At 51.8% G+C, this 19,401-nt stretch overlaps 1 protein-coding gene across 11 annotated transcripts in view; it reads right to left on the bottom strand.

Moving 5' to 3' along the window:
• The window catches only part of PRKN (parkin RBR E3 ubiquitin protein ligase), a 529,515-nt gene that overhangs the window by 371,502 nt on the left and 138,612 nt on the right, over positions 1-19,401 (bottom strand). For 8 of the 11 annotated variants that reach the window (XR_013813998.1, XM_079780669.1, XM_079780666.1 and 5 more), the window contains one exon: positions 3,204-3,367. The exons of 1 other annotated variant lie outside the window; for it this stretch is intronic. Coding sequence is in view for 4 of the 10 variants with exons in the window: in XM_079780669.1 (XP_079636795.1) it covers positions 3,204-3,367 (164 nt within the window). In the remaining 6 variants the exon portion in view is untranslated. Of the gene's footprint in view, positions 1-3,203; positions 3,368-18,502; positions 18,766-19,401 lie in introns of all 11 variants that reach the window. 2 more of the 11 variants (XM_079780672.1, XM_079780673.1) reach the window with 2 other exon arrangements.

The following is a 19,401-nucleotide window of genomic DNA, read 5'->3' as shown; positions in this document are numbered from 1 at the left end:
CGCACGTGGAGGGCCAGAGACTGCTCCACAGGGCAGGCCGCTGCCCAGGGCCGCCCGGCCCCCCTGCCTCTCGGACCCAGTCCCGCCTCTCAGGCTGAGCCCCGCAGCCCGGCCTCCACCAACCTCGGTCCAGGACTGAATCCTTCTCCTCCTCTCCCTCCTCCTCCTCCTCCTCCTCCTCCTCCTCCTCTTCCTCCTCCTCCTCCTCCTCTTCCTCCTCCTCCTCCTCCTCCTCCTCCTCCTCCTCCTCCTCTTCCTCCTCCTCCTCCTCCTCTTCCTCCTCCTCCCCAGCACTCTTCACCAGTGACTTCTTTCCCTAAGACAACCTCAGAGGAGTCCGTGGGGTGCGGACGCCTTCTTTACGGGCCCCTCCCGTCCTCCCAAATGAACTGCTGTGGCTCTAGGACCACGACCTCTCCCTCTACGCAGGTCGCCCGGAATGGTGGCCTGAGCCCGCGGCTGGAGCTGAGAGGAACTCTACAGGAAAACCTATCAGCCCACCGTGAGCAATAACGTGGACACGGGTGAACAGAGTGGCCCGGGCTCCCGCCTTCCGCTGCCTGCAGGACAGTCCCAGGCGTCACCTCGCCAGGTCAGGCTGCCTCCCTCTCACCGCCCCCCGCCGCGGGCTGACCTCCCCTCCCACCCCCCAGGCCCTGCCTCGCTCTAGCTCTCTCCACATGACTCCTGGGGCCCAGCCGTCACCACCCTGTGGGGCAGCTCCAGGCCCCTCCCTGCCAAGGCCCAGCCTCTGCTCCTGTTCTGGAAGGACAGGGAGCGCCTCCGCCCAGGGCACACCTCGCTCCTTCTCCGGCTCCAGGACCTCCCCGAGCGTCCGCTCATCGGCGGGTCTTCCCATGTGACTCCCGCTGAGACCTGGCTCTCCACCCCGACAGCTTCCTGACGTGTGTCTGCATTCCATAGGCAGCCAGGCACCGGTCCTGGCACAGCCATTGGTTACAGGAAGGCGCCGCTGACGGGTGGGCCCCGCTGACATAACGGTGTGAGCCCAGCTGACAGATGAGCCCCGCTGACAGGTGAGCCCAGCCTGTGGCTCAGCCTGGTACTTGCCTTAGAGCCCTGCTCCCTCCGAGGCTGATGACTCTGCCTGCCCCGGTGCTTGTCAAATACAGACCCTAAATCCACAGACAGCGACACAGATGGTGCAGCCTTGGTCTACCCCAGTGACGGGCAACCTTTTGAGCTTGGTGTGTCAAACTTCGCTAAAACACTGAGCATAACTCGGGTAGTTGTGTCACTTTGAGGAGAAAACATTATTTCGCAAATGTTTCATCCTCAGGAGCAGCAAATGTTTCATCCTCGGCGGCAGCGTGTCATCAGAAATGGCTACGTGTGTCAGTGCTGACACACGTGTCATAGGTTCGCCATCACTGGTCTAACCCATGGGGTCCACAGGTGGAGGTGAGGTGACATAGGACAAGCATGTCAAACTCATGGCTCACAGGCTGCATGTGGCCACAATGAATATTTTTGTGGCCCAGCCAATATAACGGTACGTAAGAAACGTTCACTAACGACTGATTACTATAATCGTGTTGCATTCATGTCCCTTACACGCCTTTTATGTGCAGGCGCACCATTTCTCTCCACTAAGACCAGCAGCGAATGTTTTAGCAGCCGATGGCCACGTCATTAGTCTTGGACTGATTTGTTTGGTGTGCGCAACAAGAAATATTTCGCTTTTGGAGAACCAGAAAAATAGGTTTATTTGCATTACGCTTATTAATTTGTGCAGTTATTCAGTGTCTGGTAAGTTAATGTTCAAAAAAAGATATTAAAATGTTCTATTATTTTATGTTAACAATGACTCACTTATTTCACCCCTTTGTATTCAGCATGTCTCTATCGAAATAAACCTTCGTTTCTATGAAAATGGAAGCTTCTGTTTTGTTGCGGCCCACATCAAGGTAAACCTTGTTTATTTGGCCCGGGTTAGCCTTTGAGTTTGACACGTTTGCCATAGGACCTCAAACTCCCAAGCTTTGGGGAACATAAAACATTCTGGTCCAAGGAGCCCTCTTAGAATCACTTACTTGTGAAGGAGACGTTCTTGGACTTAGAGGGTGGCGGGCACGGGAAAAGCTTTTTAGTTGACTGAGACAAAAAACCCTGGAGCGCAGCCACTCCTTGCTCTTAGGGAAAGCCATTGCCTACAAGCTCCGCACGGCGGCTGTGCAACCTGAACAGGTCCCTGCCCTCAGCGGGGGCCTGGGAGTGGGGCGATCTGCATGTCCAGGGCTCTTTTGTGTTCCCCACTCTGAAAGCATCCGTAGTGCAGCTGACATCATCCCCAGGAGACAGTGATGGGATGTCCATCGAGGGGGGACATGGGGTGCCGGACAGCCTCTGTGACAGCAGCCCCGCAGCCACTGTGAGCGCCTCTGTGTGCGGGTTAGAAAGGGGGTGTCTGCGGGGCCCCAGCGGCCTGACCCTCCACAGAGAACCACCTCGGTCCAGCTCCGCTCAGAGGGCCAGGGACTGCAGGTCCACCGGTCCCCTGACCAGTTATCAGCTCCTTCCCACAGAAACCACTGTCCCAGTGACCCCCGGATGCAGAGGATCGGGGCTCCCCTGGGGCGGGAGCAGTGCAGCCCCAGAGAAGACAGGGGAGCCTGCTCCAGCATGTCAGGGGCCTGCTCCCCGAGTCTTACTCAGGCTTGGAGACATTAGACACAGAGGCACTGTGCCTTCCCTTAGCCTCCGGGCAGCCCTGGCTGGGGTGGTGGGGGGCACCCCCACGCGCTGTGCGTGGGCCCTGGGGCGCCCTCCCTGGGTCAGTCCCACAGGCAGGCGCAGGGCACCGCGGCCCTCCAGGGGTCACACTGGGTTACAAATCCCTCCCGCGCAGCCCTGAGCCGCGGATCTGAGCAATTTATTCGCATCCTTCCTTCCTCCTCAGGATTCTCGTGGAGTAAGTGAGGGAGGATTGGACAGACATGGAAACCTTGCTCCGCTGCTCCCGCTCAGCCAACATTTATTCACGGTCTGTCCCCCCCCCGCCCCCCCGCCTCCCACACACACACACAGCCCTTCCTCCTGCTGCTTCGCTGCATAATTGAGGTCAGAGTTAATGAAGTGGCGGAGTCAGGTTCAGGCAATCCCCGGGCGCCATTTATTCTCTCAGACCCGGGCCCTGAACGTCAGCCAGGGGCCACGTCAGGCCCAGCCCGCAGGCCACTCACCTGCACCACCAGGTCATTCCTGAGCTCCTTCCCCGCGAAAATCACGCGCAGCTGGTCGGCTGGAACCCCCTGCCGCTTAGCAACCTCCTCCTTGAGCTGGAAGATGCTGGTGGCAGCGTCCACCTCCACTGGGAATCCGTGGCTGGAGTTGAACCTCACGAACACTGGCCGAGAAAGTGGGGAGAAAGAGGGTGAGATCCCTCAGCCCCGGCACGGCCACAGCCCGTTTTGGACCAGGTGCCCGCCCTGCCCGCCGGGGGTGGCATCCTGTTCCTTCACGCATGGCCTCGGGCTGCGGGGTGACAGGGGGAGAAGCACGTTGTGTTAGTGACCACAAAGGAAGCTGCGTGCTCCCCAGGACGAAGTCGGGGAGGCAGAGCGCCTGCGAGGCTGCAGCTGGCGGGGCCGGGAGGTGATCAGCGACGGCCCGGCGGCTGCCAGGTCACCGCTCCCTCCACGGCGCCTTTAGTACAACTCGGCCCCTGAGCACTCATGCGCCCCGGTGGCGGGTGGGTTCTGAGGCTTCAGCTAAAGGAGGTTTGACAAAACCAGCTGCCCCGCAGCCCAGCCACGTGGACAGAGGCTCCCCTGAGTCCCAGCGGCCTTGTCCCAAAGCGAGGCGCCGCAGCCACGGGGGGGGGGGGGGGGGGGGGGCAGCGCAGCCGCTGGAACTGCTCCCTGCCCTGGGGCCGGACCCGGTCCCCTGCACCCTCCTCCCGGCCCTCCCGCCGGCTGTCCTGTCCACTGTGTCATGGCTCTCGGGGAACCTTCCAGATGTTGGCAGCGGCCTCCCCACTGATGCCTCACACCATCTGCTAAGGAGGGCCCCCCCCCAGCCCCCCAGTTCCTAAAGGCTCCTGCTGCTCCGGGGGAGGAGACTCCAGCCCCTCCCTCTGCACACCTGCGCCCCAGCATTCCCTCTGCCAGGCCCCACCTGCGCTCTGCGGAGCTCCATGCTCCCAGACAACACGGCCAGAAAACCACGGGACCGCCGCTGGCCTTGTTCACGCCGCGCCCTCGGTCCCCGGGCCAGGAGGCCACCCAGCTCCACCGTCCACTCACCTCCAACGGGACCTCCTCCAGGACCCGCTCATTGTCCGCCCTGGAGGCTGCGCCCCTCGGCAGAGCAAGGGGACATTCCCCACAACCCGCCCCCTCCCCTGCGGCTGCAGCCGAGCACGGAGGTCCCACACCCTGCGGAGCCCGAGGGCCTGGGCACAGTCCTTTCTACGCGGAGCTGGGACTGCGGCGGCCACCGAGCGGGTCCCGGGCTGAGTGGTGAATGGAGCTCAGGGCGACACGTCTATACGTGGCCTGGCCAGGCCCCCCGCGGCGGCCGCGCTCAGTGCCGCACAGCAGGGCGGCGGGTGGCGTTCTGGGTTGAAGCTCTAGGGAGGGCGCTGAGGACAGCTGCTCCATCCACCGCCAGGAGGAGGGCATTCCAGACTCGCCCGGGTCAGGCTGCAGCTTCGGAGCCACGGCTCCAGGGGAAGCGGTGCTGCACAGTTTCCCCGCACTTGGTGGTTACAAGGGCCGGTTATCATAGCTGTTGCCACGTTAAGAATCTGTTATTTATATCACGTAACTTAGTGCTTGACTGCATGCTATCAGATGTGATCCTTCATGAACGTCTTACATAATTCTTAATTCCTGACTTCCCTCGTTCTTTCTGACCGGGAGCCGAGTTCAGACCCCACACCCAGCATCTCTGGGAAACAGAGAGCAGGCCCTCTGCCTGGTGGATCCACCAGATGGGCTCCCGGAGAAGGCAGCCCTGGCATCGCGCCCTTCGTACCGAAGGCCCAGGAAAGTGCACAGAAGAAGGGAGGTGCTGGCAGGGAGGACATGCAGGAGGAGCACATTCAGAGCCTGTGGCGTGTGGCTGGGGACCCGTGGCGGCACCCCGGCACACCGGCGGCCCAACCAGTCTCTCCAGCTGGAAGAAGCAAGAGGCGGAACCTGAGGAAAACTGCCTCTGAGAGGCGCGAGGGACACCTCAGAAGGACAAGGTCAGAAAGGGAATGTCACCCTTCTGTCCACCGTGTCTCTGGCTGACGGGGAACCTTCCAGATGTTGGCAGTGGCCTCCCCACTGACGCCTCCCGGCTGACGGCGGGACCACAAGGAGCAGAACACACGCCACGTCTCCTGGCGGAGGACAAGGTCTGCTCGAGGACGGGGGTGACCCCACCCGCACAACGGGGTGGCACAGAGCAGTGAGGCAGAAGGAACGAGAAGAACATCACAGTAGGAAAGGACCTCAGTGAGGAGAGCAAGGTCAAGGTCGACAGGGATCCGTCGTTCTGACAATGTGCACCCTCGATACACTGCTGTGAGAATAGCATTTTATCTCCGTGGTCTTCCTCTCAAAAACACATAACCCTTGTCTGATCTTGAGAAAAGCATCAAGCAGAGCCCACATGAGGGACAGTCTAAAACATACCTGACCAGTCCCCGCAACGTACAAGGTGAGTCTGAAAAGCTGCACCACGCAGAGTGGCCGGAGGAGACCTAATGTCATGACTAAACGCAATGTGGTCTTCCAGGTGGGACCCCGGAAGAGAAAAGCAAAGGACATCGGAGTCAAGTTTGGGTTTTAGTTAGTAAAAATTGTCAACATTGGTGCTCATTCTAAAAGCGGAGTATAATAATATGTCAAAATAAGGAAACTGGGCATGGCGTATAGTGAGAACTCCCCGTACTATCTTTGCAATTTTTCTCTAAAGCTAAAACTAAATAAAAGTTTATTTTTAAAAAATCTGGACTGATTCAGATCTGCTGTCCAAAAAACAGATTTTTCAGTTCAAATCCAACTAAAATAATTGTCTCATAAAACAAAAGAAACAACTGTCATCAGAAAAAAAAAAAAAAGACAGAATCCAGACTTTCCAAAACTTACATTCATAATGTTCAGGATACAATTACAATTACAAAATCACCCAATATTTGAAAGAACCACAAAAATGAAGCATATTTTCAGGAGAAAGAAAATCAACCAAGACAAACCCTGAGGTACCCCTGAGTCTGGAAGTAGTAGACAAAATCTTCAGGTGGCTAGTATCGCTATCCTCAGTGAAGTAACACAACATATTCTTGTAACGAATGGAAGGACAGGACAGACAAGCAGAAAAATGGAAATTATAGCTAAGAACCAAATGGAAACTGCAGAAATAGAACTACATTAACTAGCATGAAAATTTACTGGATAATAACAAAATGGAGATAAGAGAGAAAATATTAATGTGGAGTAGAGAGGAAGAAGATGAAAAATATGAATAGACCTCAGGGACCTAGTAGGTAATATCAAATTGTCTAACATACATGTAATTTTAGTAACAAAACAAAAAAGAAGAGAAAATGAGGCAGAAAAAATATTTGAAGAAATAATGCCTAGAATTTAGAAATGTCTAATGAAATAAATTTACATATTCACGATGCTCAATAAACACCAAGCAAGATAAACATGAATAAGACCATGTCAAGGCACATCATAGTCAAATTATCAAAAACCAAAGATAAGGAGCAAGTTGTAAAAGCAACAGAAAAAGAGGACCCCCTGCATACGGGCTTAAAACAATGTGATTGACAGTTAATGTCTCATCAGAAACAAAGGAACCAGAGTAAAAGTACAACGCCTTTAAATTTTTCAAATTGGAAAAAAAAAAAAAAGCAAAAACACTGCCAACACAGAATTCTATATCCAGTAAAAATATCTTTCAGGAATGAAGACAAGATAAAGAGATTTTAATATGAAAGAAAGCTAAGAGAGTTTGTCACAAGCAGACTCTTCTACAAGAAATGCTAAAGGAAACTTCACACTGGAGGAAAACTATATCAGATGGAAATGCAGATCTTCAGAAAGGAATAAGAACAACAGAAATGCTAAATAGCTCAGTAAATACAAAAGATAATTATGTGGGGAGTTTTTTATCTTTTGCTTTGTTCATCATAATTTTTTTAAAAACATACAACTGTTTGTGTGGATTAAATTGTGGTCCCCCAATTCTTATGTTGAAGCCCTCACTAATGTATTTGGAGATGCAATCTTAAGGAGATAATTAGTATTACAGATGTGCCCTTTTTCCCTCATTGACCCCCTCCATTCCACTCCCGCCTCCTAACCTCCTGGATTTTACACTGCTCTCTCTCTCTCTCTGGCCCTCACCCCCACTCTTTTTTCTTTGACTAATTCTTTTATTTTCTGCTTTAATTCTTTAGCAGAAGCCACATTATGGGAGGTGGAGAATGGGAGGTAAGTTTATTCTCTGTAAAGTAGGAGGTAAGAGCACCTGCCTCATAAACTTATTGTGAGAATCAAATGAATTAACAGAGGAGAAGTATTTAGAAAAGTACCTGGAACATGATATGTTCCAACAGTTTTTCGCTCTCACCCAGGCCCAGCATGCGGCTCAGACACTGTGGTCCCTCTGTCCAGGGCACACCCTTAATGTCTGGTTGGCTGCGGTGCGGTGTTTGGGGAGAAATGGGAGTTTCTGCTGACGGGATGAGGACTTCTTTTTGGGGTGATGAAATCTTCTAAAATTTATGGTGCTGATGGTTGCAGAACGCTGCGAATAGGCTGAAAGTCATTGAATGTCACACTTTAACTGGCGAATTTTACAGTATGTGAGTATATCTCAGTAGAGCTGCCTCCTCCAACACCCTGCCCAGTTTCTGTACATCCATCACTTCCTAAAGGACTTGGCAAGAGGAAAGGCACCAGGTCATTTTGGAATAAGCGCACGGATGAGTGTGCGTTCGTTTTGCTTTAAATGGCTTTCTTTCCTGTTTTCATCCACTATGGAAGCCTGCAATTTTGAGAAGAAATGTACAAATTTTGTATATGTCATCTGTTGCATTTAGATGTCTGTTTTTGTCATGTGGTAAACTTTCGTTTTGAAATATCACACAGTTGGCGTACCTAGAACTGCTGGATGGACCCAGAATAGTGCTAATGGTATAAGAAAGAGGAGGCATGTATTTCAGCTCTCAATATAGAAAATCTAATTTGCTTAAATTACTCACGCTGTTCTCATTTCCATATGCTCTGAAGTACAAAAAAGATGTAGACCAAATCGCTGGTGACATTGAAATTCATGTATTCATACCTTCAACAAATATTTACTGAAAAGTGACCATGGCTGGGCAGTGCCAGAGATGCTAAACAGAATCCTGTGCTGCAACCCGACATGTTTTATTAATTTGTCCCCTGTGCCGTAGACTGGATGCTCCGAGAACAGGGCAGAGGGAGTGGCTAACGGCTGGCGGAGTAACAGCACTTCAGAGACAAGGAGACATTTCTGGCAGAGATCGGAAAACAAGTACAGAGTGTCCGGAGGGAGCGGTTTTTAACGGCTCCCAATGGGAGTCCTGGTTTCCCAGTCACGTCTTCAGGAGAAGCAAGCTGCTCTCATTCGTCACGGCCGTCGGTACAGAGGGACGGGCGTCTGTGCAGCAGTGAGCAGACAAAGCAAGGGCGAGGCATTTCACAGCTGCGGACCCACACACGTGCCCTTCTGGGCCTGGCTTCTCCCTCTCAGCACCAGGGTTTCCAGGTTCATCCATGTTGGAGCATGTGGCAGAACCCCGTTACTTTTTATGGTCACATGACACTTCCGTGTATGGGTATAACGCACGTATCTGTCTATGGATTGATGGACGTTTGGGCTGCTTCTACTGTCGGCTGTTCTAGGCAATGCTGTGGTGAACGTTCATGCACAAGTCTCCACGCGGCATGTGCCCGTTTTTTTGGGGAATACTCCAGCAGGATCATATGGCAACACGATGTTGGACTTTTAAGAAACTGTGAAAACTTGACTGATCATCAATATCGTGCAAAAGTGATAGTTTCACACAATCCTGCTAAGGCAGGGTTTCGTCAAACTAGGACTATCAAGTTAATGCATTTGCGTTCCCATGATGCAGACTCGCGTTTTAAATCGGCGACTAAGTCCGTCCTGCGGTATTTGGACTGAGGTTGCCACTTACTGATGACAGCCCCTGGTGCCACGGTAATGCTAGCCGCCTTCCTCTCCGATTCGCTGTGAAACCTCAGGAGGGCGGTCTTGTGGTCATAAATCTCAGTTATTTCTCAGCTCAATTTCCTTGATTATTTTTTACTAGAGGCCCGATGCACGAAATTCGTGCAGGGGCCTCGGCCCTCGCATCCGTGGCCCTCGCAGCCGTGGCAGCTTGCCTTGGCCCTCGCAACCGCGGCTTCATCCGGAAGGTTGTGCGGAAGAACGCCCGGTCTAATTAGCATATTACACTTTTATTATTATAGATGTTTTAAACTAGTTCCAATATTAAACCTCATACTTCCTTTTTTTAATGGACATAATTGGCATATAACACTGAATTAGTGTGAGGTGTACAACATAGAACATATGTTACATATGTATATATTGTAATGTGAAATGATCACCAGAGTAAGATTTGCTAACATCCATCGCTACAGATAGTTTAAGATACATGCTCTTAGCAGCTTTCAAATACACACTCCAGTATCGTCACTGCAGGCACCACCCTGCACGTCACAGCCCGGGACTCATTCCTCTTCTAACTGGAAGTTTGCGCCTCTGACCACCTTAGTTTCCTCTTTTAGCCATAAATCTTGGCTCCTATTTGAAAAATATGGCTTAAAGAATGCTCACACTCTGAAAAGTTAAATGAAAAATGACAAGTCACTAAAGACAACATGTGGGCACAAGTCTGGAAGCTCGGAGCTTTGGAGTCACCCGTTGCGAAATGAAGCTTCACCGGCAATGAAATGACACAGTTGCTGAGAACAGCAAAAAACACCCATTCACACAGGAAATAAAAATTCTGATACTTATGTTTATGTTAAGAAAATCCAAACAGGAGACTTCCCTGACTCAGAAAAAGCCAGGCATTACTGTTTAGCTTGATCGTGTGGGTTGGGCAAAGGCTTTTCAAGTTGCACAAGGTCAAAAAAATCATGTAATTCATGGTTTTATGTGTTTTGTTTTTTTTTTTAATAAAAAGAGAGGAGGGAAAGGTTCCTTCTTTTTTATAGCGGCATAGTATTCCATTGTGTAGATGTACCACAGTTTTTAATCCACTCATCTGATCTGCTGGGGTGGGGGGTGGGGTCAGAGAGCAACCAAAGGGCTTGTACGCTTGCGTATTAGCATAACCAATGGACACAGACACTGGGGCGGTGGGGGCTTGCCCAGGGTGGGAATGGCTGGAGGAGGGGTCAATTGGGGAAAAAGGAGACATATATAAAACTTTAGACAATAAATTAAAAAAAGAGAGAGAGAGAGAGAGCGAGGAGGGAAAAATGGAGGATAAGAAGAAGGAAGAGTAGAAAGGGAGGAAATATTTCAAGAAAATTTCCAAAACAAAAAAGCCAACTTTGGAAAACCGCCTGAAAGGTAAAACGGGTCACTAGTGACTGCAGAAAAGCGAGGACTGCTGGCCCATGAGGCTCTGTCCGTGCGTGGAGTGCGGGGAACAGGACAAGGGCGGTAACAGCGCATCTAGTGTGCACGCACCCCCAGCACTTGACGGAAGAGGTGCCTGCTGAATGCCACGTGCTTTCCCGACTTCTCCATTTGGTCACATTTGGGGCCTGAGACACTTACTAATCCAGGGCTCTTATAAATCCTGAGGTGCCTTGCGATCTGACAGCAGGGAGGGAAACAGACTGGCCTCCCCTCCACATGCTGAGTGCTCACCCACATCAGAAGTAAGAGCACAGACACACAGCGCTCCCCAGGGTGAAGACTGCGCTCCAGCTGCACCGGACCTGCTGCCGTTCCGTGTTGGCAGCAATCACTTCAGTAACAATGGCGACCAAAGAAATGGATCAGAGCATGGGGTCAGAGGGAGAGGCTCGACAAACGACCTCAGTGTTCCAAGGGCATCAAACTGCAAAACCATTTTTTCTGGAGGTGTTATTTAGGTAATGAAGGCATTTCTTTAAAATTTAAAGATAGGCCCGCCGGCATGGCTCAGTGGTTGAGCATTGACCTATGAACCAGGAGGGCATGGTTTAATTCTCAGTCAGGGCACGTGCCCGGGTTGCAGGCTTGATCCCCAGTGGGGCGTATGCAGGAGGCAGCCAGTCCGTGATTCTCTCTCATCATGGATGTTTTTATCTCTCTTTTCCTCTCCTTCCTCTCTGAAATCAATAAAAAAATACTTTAAAAATTTCAAGATAGAAGAAGAAATGCTAATGTTATACTTACTACCTAGATAATGTTAAGTGCTGAAGGCAGGGGACACAGGGAACATTGACTTCACCTGCACACACTGATATGGAAATTTTGTCACCATTCGGAGTTTTATACGAAAATTTACTCCTGGCTAAATTCTTTGATAAGTTTTGTGTGTCCTTGAAAATCCACTAAAATTGAGTTATGATGATGATGTTTAAGAATTTAACAAAGTTATCACAAGAACATCACACTCAAGTCTTTTTTTTTTTTTCTTCACTCTCACTTCCTATCCGCAACCCCTGGCTATATGGTGACTAATATATCTTAATGTATTTCTGTGTATCAATATTTTTATTATGTTATTTCTTAAGATGACAACTCCAAATAATAACCAGTGCTGAAAGAAAATACAGGAACCACCAATATTTTTCTTTTCTTGACATACTTGCAGATGTATATTTTTATGTTTAGGACAAAAGTTAATAAAGAAACATGCCCGGCTTATTATTTCCAGATTGATTGCAGAAATAGCTGCTACCATTTTTGATGATGTGGAAGTTTATACGTGTATGTGATGAGGCAACGGCTGTGGTAATTACTTCCAGAAAGTAACGCTTCTCATTGTTTTTCTCTTCTCCCCTTACCACTCGCATTACGGAGAGAAGGGGGCCTGGCTTGTTTGAGGAGGCAGGAGTGGTCGTAAGAACGCTCACCTGTGCCCAGGTATTACATCATTCCTAATTTTCAATGAAAGTTGACAAGTCACTCACTGCATCTGCTTCTACTGCAGAATAAAAGAAACAGCGCTATTCTCTGTGGTTTGCACCAGTTTCTCCTTTTTAACACGACCCTTTTATTTAAAGGTTCGGTGAATGTGTCTACTTTCTCAATGTTAAGTAAGGTAACAAGAACTATTTGTTTGTACTGCATACAGGGTTATAAAGTAGACTAGAGGCCCGATGCACGAAGATTCCTGCGAGAATGGGCCTTCCTTCCCCTGGCTGCCGGCACCACCTTCGCTCCGCCCGGAGCCGCCTTTCTGCCTTTGCTCCGGCCTGGAGCCCCTTTCCGCCTTCCCACGGTGCCCAGAGGCCCAGAGCAGCTGGGACGGTGCGGAATGCCTGCATTGTCGCCATGGTGATGACGGAAGAGTCCTGCCCCCGGCCGCTAGGTGCCTGTGTACGCAAATTAACCCACCATCTTTGTTGGGTTAATTTGCATACTCACTCCTGATTGGCTGGTGGGTGTCGTGAAGGTACGGTCAATTTGCATCTTTCTGTTTTATTAGTGTAGATAACTCTGTGTTAAAACAAGGCAGCAAATACACTAACCCCTACTGTTATCACCAGCTTCTAGAAGAATCCTAGCAAATTAATAAGCAAATCTGGTAAATAAAAAATATACTGAGTCCAACTACTTTTGAGTTATTGCTATGATTCTATTATATTTATTACTATTATAAATCTGTTTAAAGGCCCACTTCTTGGGGAAGCCCTCTTGACTATACTCAAAACCACAACAACCCCCACTCGGCACGCTAACACTTCCTCCCATCTTTCTTGTTCTCCGGAGCGCCTCCCGTCCCAGACAAACTTCCTCCTGGAGACCAGAATTTGCGTCTGTTTTGTTCATTACTTTATCCCCAGTCGCTGGCACGGGCTAGCTGCTCAGTAACACAGGCTGGATGATACTATGACACATGTATGATGTGCGGCACGCACTTATCGCACGCTGTCTCCCTCCCCCCACCTGCTCCTCTTTCGTCTTCCCTGAATAAGGGCCATCAGCAATGAATGGTTCATGCCCAAAACTTACGAATCCTCATCAACTTACTTATTTCCCTTATATTCTTACTCTTTAGCCCTTGGTTCTATCTCCAAAATATAGCGAGGATTGTTCTACTTCTCTCTGTCTCTCTGTCTCCATGCCCTCTCTCATGTATGAGCAACAGCCTCATAGCCCCTCTTTCGTCTTCACACGTGTCCCTCCCAGGAGCAGCCGGTGAATCTCTTGACAAAAGAATAAAGTCATGTCACTTCCAACTCACACCCTCCCAATGACCTTCTGCTGCTCACAGAGTCTAGTGCCCACTCCAGGCTCCTTGAACCCGCAGGAGGAGTCACCCGTGTGTGTCTCATTCTCTCCTGCACATATGGATAAATCCATTGTGGAAATATGTTTGAATACTCCTTTTCAAAACAACCGTACTTCTTTTTAGGTTATTTATGTTTAGTGACAAACCACCAAATCCCATTTCAACAACAACAAAGATAATTTTTGAAAACTCTTCTACTGTCCGTGAAAAACAAAAGGGATTAATTTGTTCACCTATGATTTGTCCACAGAGTAGAGGGGAGTAGCTCCTATTCAAATGGCCTGGCCTGGCGCTGGCACTCCCGGGGGAGCCAAAGGGAACCTGACCCACAGAGGAGCATCAGCAGTGCCAGCAACACATCTCATGCAATGGAGAAGGCACCTCCATTCACCCATCATTTCCTCAGCCCTTTTAGAGCATGGCTTTGATTTACTAAGATTTTTTTTTTCCAAATGCGGGCACAATAGGCTAATGACCAGTGTGTTACTTTAACTGCCACAGAAATGCAAATTACAGACCTATCAGAGCATGATTTTCTACAAAACCCAACACGTTCTGTTGTGTGTGCCCTTTCCATGGGTCAATATATAAGCCATTTCTGTATTTCTGGAAGTACCCAGATTTATAATCGCACATGCCATCCTCAGACTAAAAACATTACAATAGTTATTTGAGGCTGAAAGAATTCAGAAGGACTGATCTCCTGGGCCTGGCGAGGAATGGCGTCCCCGTGGAGTTTGCGCCCCCGTGGAGTTTCTACCCCTTTCCCGCCGCATTTCAACCTCTGGTTCCTAACCCACGGAACTCGCTGCCCGGAGACCGTCTTTGCCCGGATGGTGAGGGGCGGTGTGTGACCATCTTTCCTCTGAGATGACGAGGGTTAAATCCCAAATGCTGGACCTGTCCGCATCTTACCCAGGCACTGACTTCACGATCAATGTTTACGAGGGTGCGTGGACAAGCTCTCTGCCGCCTTTTATACTTTCACGACTTTTTATTTTATGTCCGCCTGGCACCAAATAATAAATTTCTACAGTATTCTGGCCAATACACATCACACAACGATCCCATCCTTCACCCAGGAGGCGCACCCGAAGCACATCCAGCTGAGAGCCTGTGGGTACCGCTGTGGTTACCCAGGAAACCTGCTATGAAAATCGGGACCCGTGTCAAAACACATGAAACTACAACTCCCCCAAACCCTGCCCCTGAGCTGCCTGGGGACAGTCTGCACACCAACACCGGCAGCGGAGGCCCCGCGCCACTGACAACGTGGCTGGCATTACTGTGGCATCTGTGCTGACGGGTCTCTGTAATTGTTAAAAGGGCTTCATGTAACAATAAAAAGAAGCCGTACGTATGAAGACAATGGAACACGCAGGATTGGGTGCACTGTGTGAGAAGGATGAAAAAAGCAGGGAAGACAAGCAGTGACACTACCCACAGCCCCACCTCTCCACCTCCCCACCACCCCACCGCCCCACCTCCCCACCTCCCCACCTCCCCACCTCCCCACCTCCCCACCTTCCCACAGCCCCACCTCCCCACCTCCCCACAGCCCCACCTCCCCACCACCCCACCTCCCCACCACCTCCCCTCCCCACCTCCCCACCTCCCCACCTTCCCACAGCCCCACCTCCCCACCTCCCCACCTCCCCACCTTCCCACAGCCCCACCTCCCCACCTCCCCACCTCCCCACCTCCCCACCTTCCCACCTTCCCACAGCCCCACCTCCCCACCTCCCCACCTCCCCACCACCTCCCCTCCCCACCTCCCCACCTCCCCACCTTCCCACAGCCCCACCACCCCACCTCCCCACCACCTCCCCTCCCCACCTCCCCACCTCCCCACCACCCCACCTCCCCACCTCCCCACCTCCCCACCTCCCCACCTTCCCACCTTCCCACAGCCCCACCTCCCCACCACCCCACCTCCCCACCACCTCCCCTCCCCACCTCCCCACCTCCCCACCTTCCCACAGCCCCACCACCCCACCTCCCCACCACCTCCCCTCCCCACCTCCCCACCTCCCCACCACCCCACCTCCCCACCTCTCCACCTCCCCACCTCCCCACCTTCCCACCTTCCCACAGCCCCACCTCCCCACCACCCCACCTCCCCACCACCTCCCCTCCCCACCTCCCCACCTCCCCACCTTCCCACAGCCCCACCACCCCACCTCCCCACCACCTCCCCTCCCCACCTCCCCACCTCCCCACCACCCCACCTCCCCACCTCCCCACCTCCCCACCTTCCCACCTTCCCAGAGCCCCACCTCCCCACCGCCCCACCTCCCCACCACCTCCCCTCCCCACCTCCCCACCTCCCCACCTTCCCACAGCCCCACCACCCCACCTCCCCACCACCTCCCCTCCCCACCTCCCCACCTCCCCACCACCCCACCTCCCCACCTCTCCACCTCCCCACCTCCCCACCTCCCCACCTTCCCACCTTCCCACAGCCCCACCTCCCCACCACCCCACCTCCCCACCACCTCCCCTCCCCACCTCCCCACCTCTCCACCTCCCCACCTCCCCACCTCCCCATCTCCCCACCTCCCCACCACCTCCCTTCCCCACCTCCCCACCTCCCCACCTCTCCACCTCCCCACCTCCCCACCACCCCACCTCCCCACCACCTCCCCTCCCCACCTCCCCACCTCTCCACCTCCCCATCTCCCCACCTCCCCACCTCCCCACCTCTCCACAGCCCCACCTCTCCACCTCCCTACCTCCTCATCTCCCCACCGCCCCCATCTCCCCACCTCCCCACAGCCCCACCTCCCCACCTCCCCACAGCCCCACCTCCCCACAGTGGCGCCCACGGGAGCTGCACAGGCTCTGGGTTCGCAGCCTGCAGCTCACAAGGCAGGTGCCACCATCACTGTGCCCGATGCCCATCCAGAGCAGAGACTCCCGGTCCTCGTCCCGACACCAGTGGGCACAGCCCCCGCCGAGGCTCAGCGCCTGCACAGCGCACTGTGGGACAGTAGCTGTTTGCTGGAGTTCAGCTTTAACTGATGTGCGACATCTCTGGCCATCAAGACCCAGCATGGCCGGCCATCACCCATGACAATCACTGTCTCCCCACAAACACTCTGCACCTCGGATGGAACGAGCAGCATCGGCAGAGGACAGGCAACATGACGCACCCCAGGTATTGCCCGCCTCTGCGTACCTGACCCAGGCCCCTGACCCGGCCGCCTGGGTCCCCTGGAAGCAGACAGCAGCCTGATGTGATGTTTGAGGAGACACCTCGGAGGTGAAACAGGGATGGACTCTTTGGGGAGTTGGAATTGTTCTGTGTCCTATGTGTGGTGGAGGTTAACTGAACCTACACATGTGTAAAAGCTCACAGAACTGTGCATAAGAAAAAGTGAATTTAACAGTAGGTCCTCGGGCTACATTGGAGATCCATTCCTACAGCGACGTAATGCGATTTTTGCTGGAAGTCGGAACCCACCTGCATAAGCACCTACGTCACTCACATGGAGCACATACACAGTGGTAATGAAGTGACACAGTAAAAAAAATTTTTGTTGGGATTTATCTTCTATAATTGAAACTTTGTAGCCTTAAGCGGAGGCCTGGGCCAGCCAGGGCAGGTGGAAAGTTTGGCTTCCTCCATCTCCAGGGGCAACCCTAGCCTCCTGCTCTCTCCAGCTCCGTGGCTGCCACCATTTCTGTTTGGATTTATGTATCTTCTATCATTGAAACTTTGTAGCCTTGAGTGGAGGTCTAGGTCGGCAAGGGCAGGTGGAAAGCTTGGCTTCCTCCATTGCCGGGGAAACTCAAGCCTCCTTCCTGCTCTCTGTGGCCGTAGCCATCTTGGTTGGGTTTATTTGCATATTTGCTCCTGATTGGCTGGTGGGCGTGGCTGGTGGCCATGGCATGTGAGTGTAGTGGAGATATGGTCAATTTGCATATTACTCTTTTATTAGATAGGATACATTTTTATGCTTAAAAATTGAAAGGGAGGTATAGGAAATTGAAAGAGCCATCAGATTAAAATGCAGATTAAATCCTGTGAAGGATATAAGGGATGAAGGAAGGGAAGGAGGTGGGGGGAGGGAGGGGAGGAGGGAGGGAGGGAGGGGAGGGAGGAAGGAAGAGAGGGAAGGCACCTTATGCTTTCCTGAAGTTCTATGGATGTTTGGCAAGGTCCGTGGGGCCCCTGAGCCACAGGCACATGTCAGAGCACCCGCGTCTCCCGGGAAGGGGCCACCTTAGGACCCTGCTGCCCGGACACTGGCTGGGAAGAACCGAGGGCGTTCAGCCTTCCTGTGGCCCAGGGCCCTCCTGACCCTGAGCTAGGTCCCGCCGACAAGGGCCAGGCTCCCGATTCCTGTCCGTAGACTTCAGTCCGCTCTCCATACTGGCCTCTCCCTATTGTCGGTAACACTTCCTTGGCTTTTCTGGGCTAAAACCACGAATCTGCGAATAACGAAACCTCACCTCAACATTTGCACTTTTACACATCTTGTTCCTTTCTCATATCTAATTGCATTTCTAATATTTCCAAACGAATGTCAGGTACAGTCCCACGGCGGACAGCCTAGTCAGTGCCTTTCCGAAAACACACCCAGTTCCCCACATTCAACTTGAACCCGAAGGATTGTAGGTGGAGTCTTGTTACATGAGCCTCAAATGCAAAGGGATTTTTTGTTTTGTTTTGTTTTGTTAATCCTTCCCCAAGGATATTTTTCCATTGACTTTTAGAGAAAGTGGAAGTGAGAGGAGAGAGAGAGAGAGAGAGAGAGAGAGAGAGAGAAAGAGAGAGAGAGAGAGAAACGAAAGGTGGATGTGAGAGACATAACCATTGGTTGCCTTCCACACACACCCAGACCAGGGCAGGGACCGAGCCTGCAACCGAGGTACCTGCCCTTGACCAGAATGGAACCTGAGACCCGTCAGTCCACGGCTGACACTGAACACTGAGCAAAACCGGCCAGGCACAGAGGACTGTGGGAGGAGGAAGCAAGAGCAATTTAGTTGCCACCACAGGAAGGTAGGGGTCACTACCACGTCTCCAGCGGGGTCTCGGCCTGCCAGGAAGGCGCGGCTCTCCTCAGCGTGTCCTCGGGGAGCAGGACGGTGAAGGTCATCCTGCGACAGAGCAGTGGCTCCGTGACGCCGGTGGACAGGGTGTGCGGAACGGGCAGCTTCAGGGGCGGCTGGAGGAGGCTAAGTGGGCGCAGCTCCTCGACGGCCGGCGAGACGGGGCCCTGTGCCAGCCGGGCCTGTGACTTCTTCCGCCTTGCTTGCAGTCTTCGCTCATTTGCCTACTGGGCACATTTTTATTATAAATTTGTAAGAACCGTTTGCATATTAAAGGAAATTAGCCCTTTTAGCATATGTATTTAAAGTTTTTTAAACTTTTTAAACTGTTTCTTTTTTTAAACAGTTTATCACATCCCAGGGTCATGGACATGGACAACGGTGTGGAGACTGGGTGGGGGGGGGGGGAGGGTGGAAGAGGAAGAGGTCATAGACGGTGATGAGAAAAAGAAATAAATATATAGATAAAAATAAAACAGTGCGTCACTTATACATTGTTCATATCACTTTCCTTAGAGGAAATCTCAATTTTTAGGTAGTCATATTTACTATTTTTAAAAAAACTTCTGGCATATATTCCTTAAAATCCTTAAGTCAAATTTCATTACTAATCATGAATGATAACGTAAATTCCACAACCGAGAATATGTTGTACGTGATTTCACAGAGTTGGCAAAAAGTAGGCAGGTTTTGAGGGCATAAATTTGTCATTTTTGTAGTTAAGCCACTGGAATATATTTTAGGAGGTTACAGCATTGCTTTCTTTATTCCTTAGGAAAAAATGAATATTTAGGGACATTCTCCAATTCAAAGCCCGTGATGAGCTAAGTATTCCTTAGAGGAGTGGTGAGAGCGACTTTTGC

The sequence above is a fragment of the Cnephaeus nilssonii genome (assembly GCF_951640355.1).
Source record: "Cnephaeus nilssonii genome assembly, chromosome: 9".
In the NCBI taxonomy this organism is placed as follows: domain Eukaryota; kingdom Metazoa; phylum Chordata; class Mammalia; order Chiroptera; family Vespertilionidae; genus Cnephaeus; species Cnephaeus nilssonii.
The sequence above is the reverse complement of the archived record's forward strand: the minus strand, read 5'-3'. Positions and strand labels throughout refer to the sequence as shown.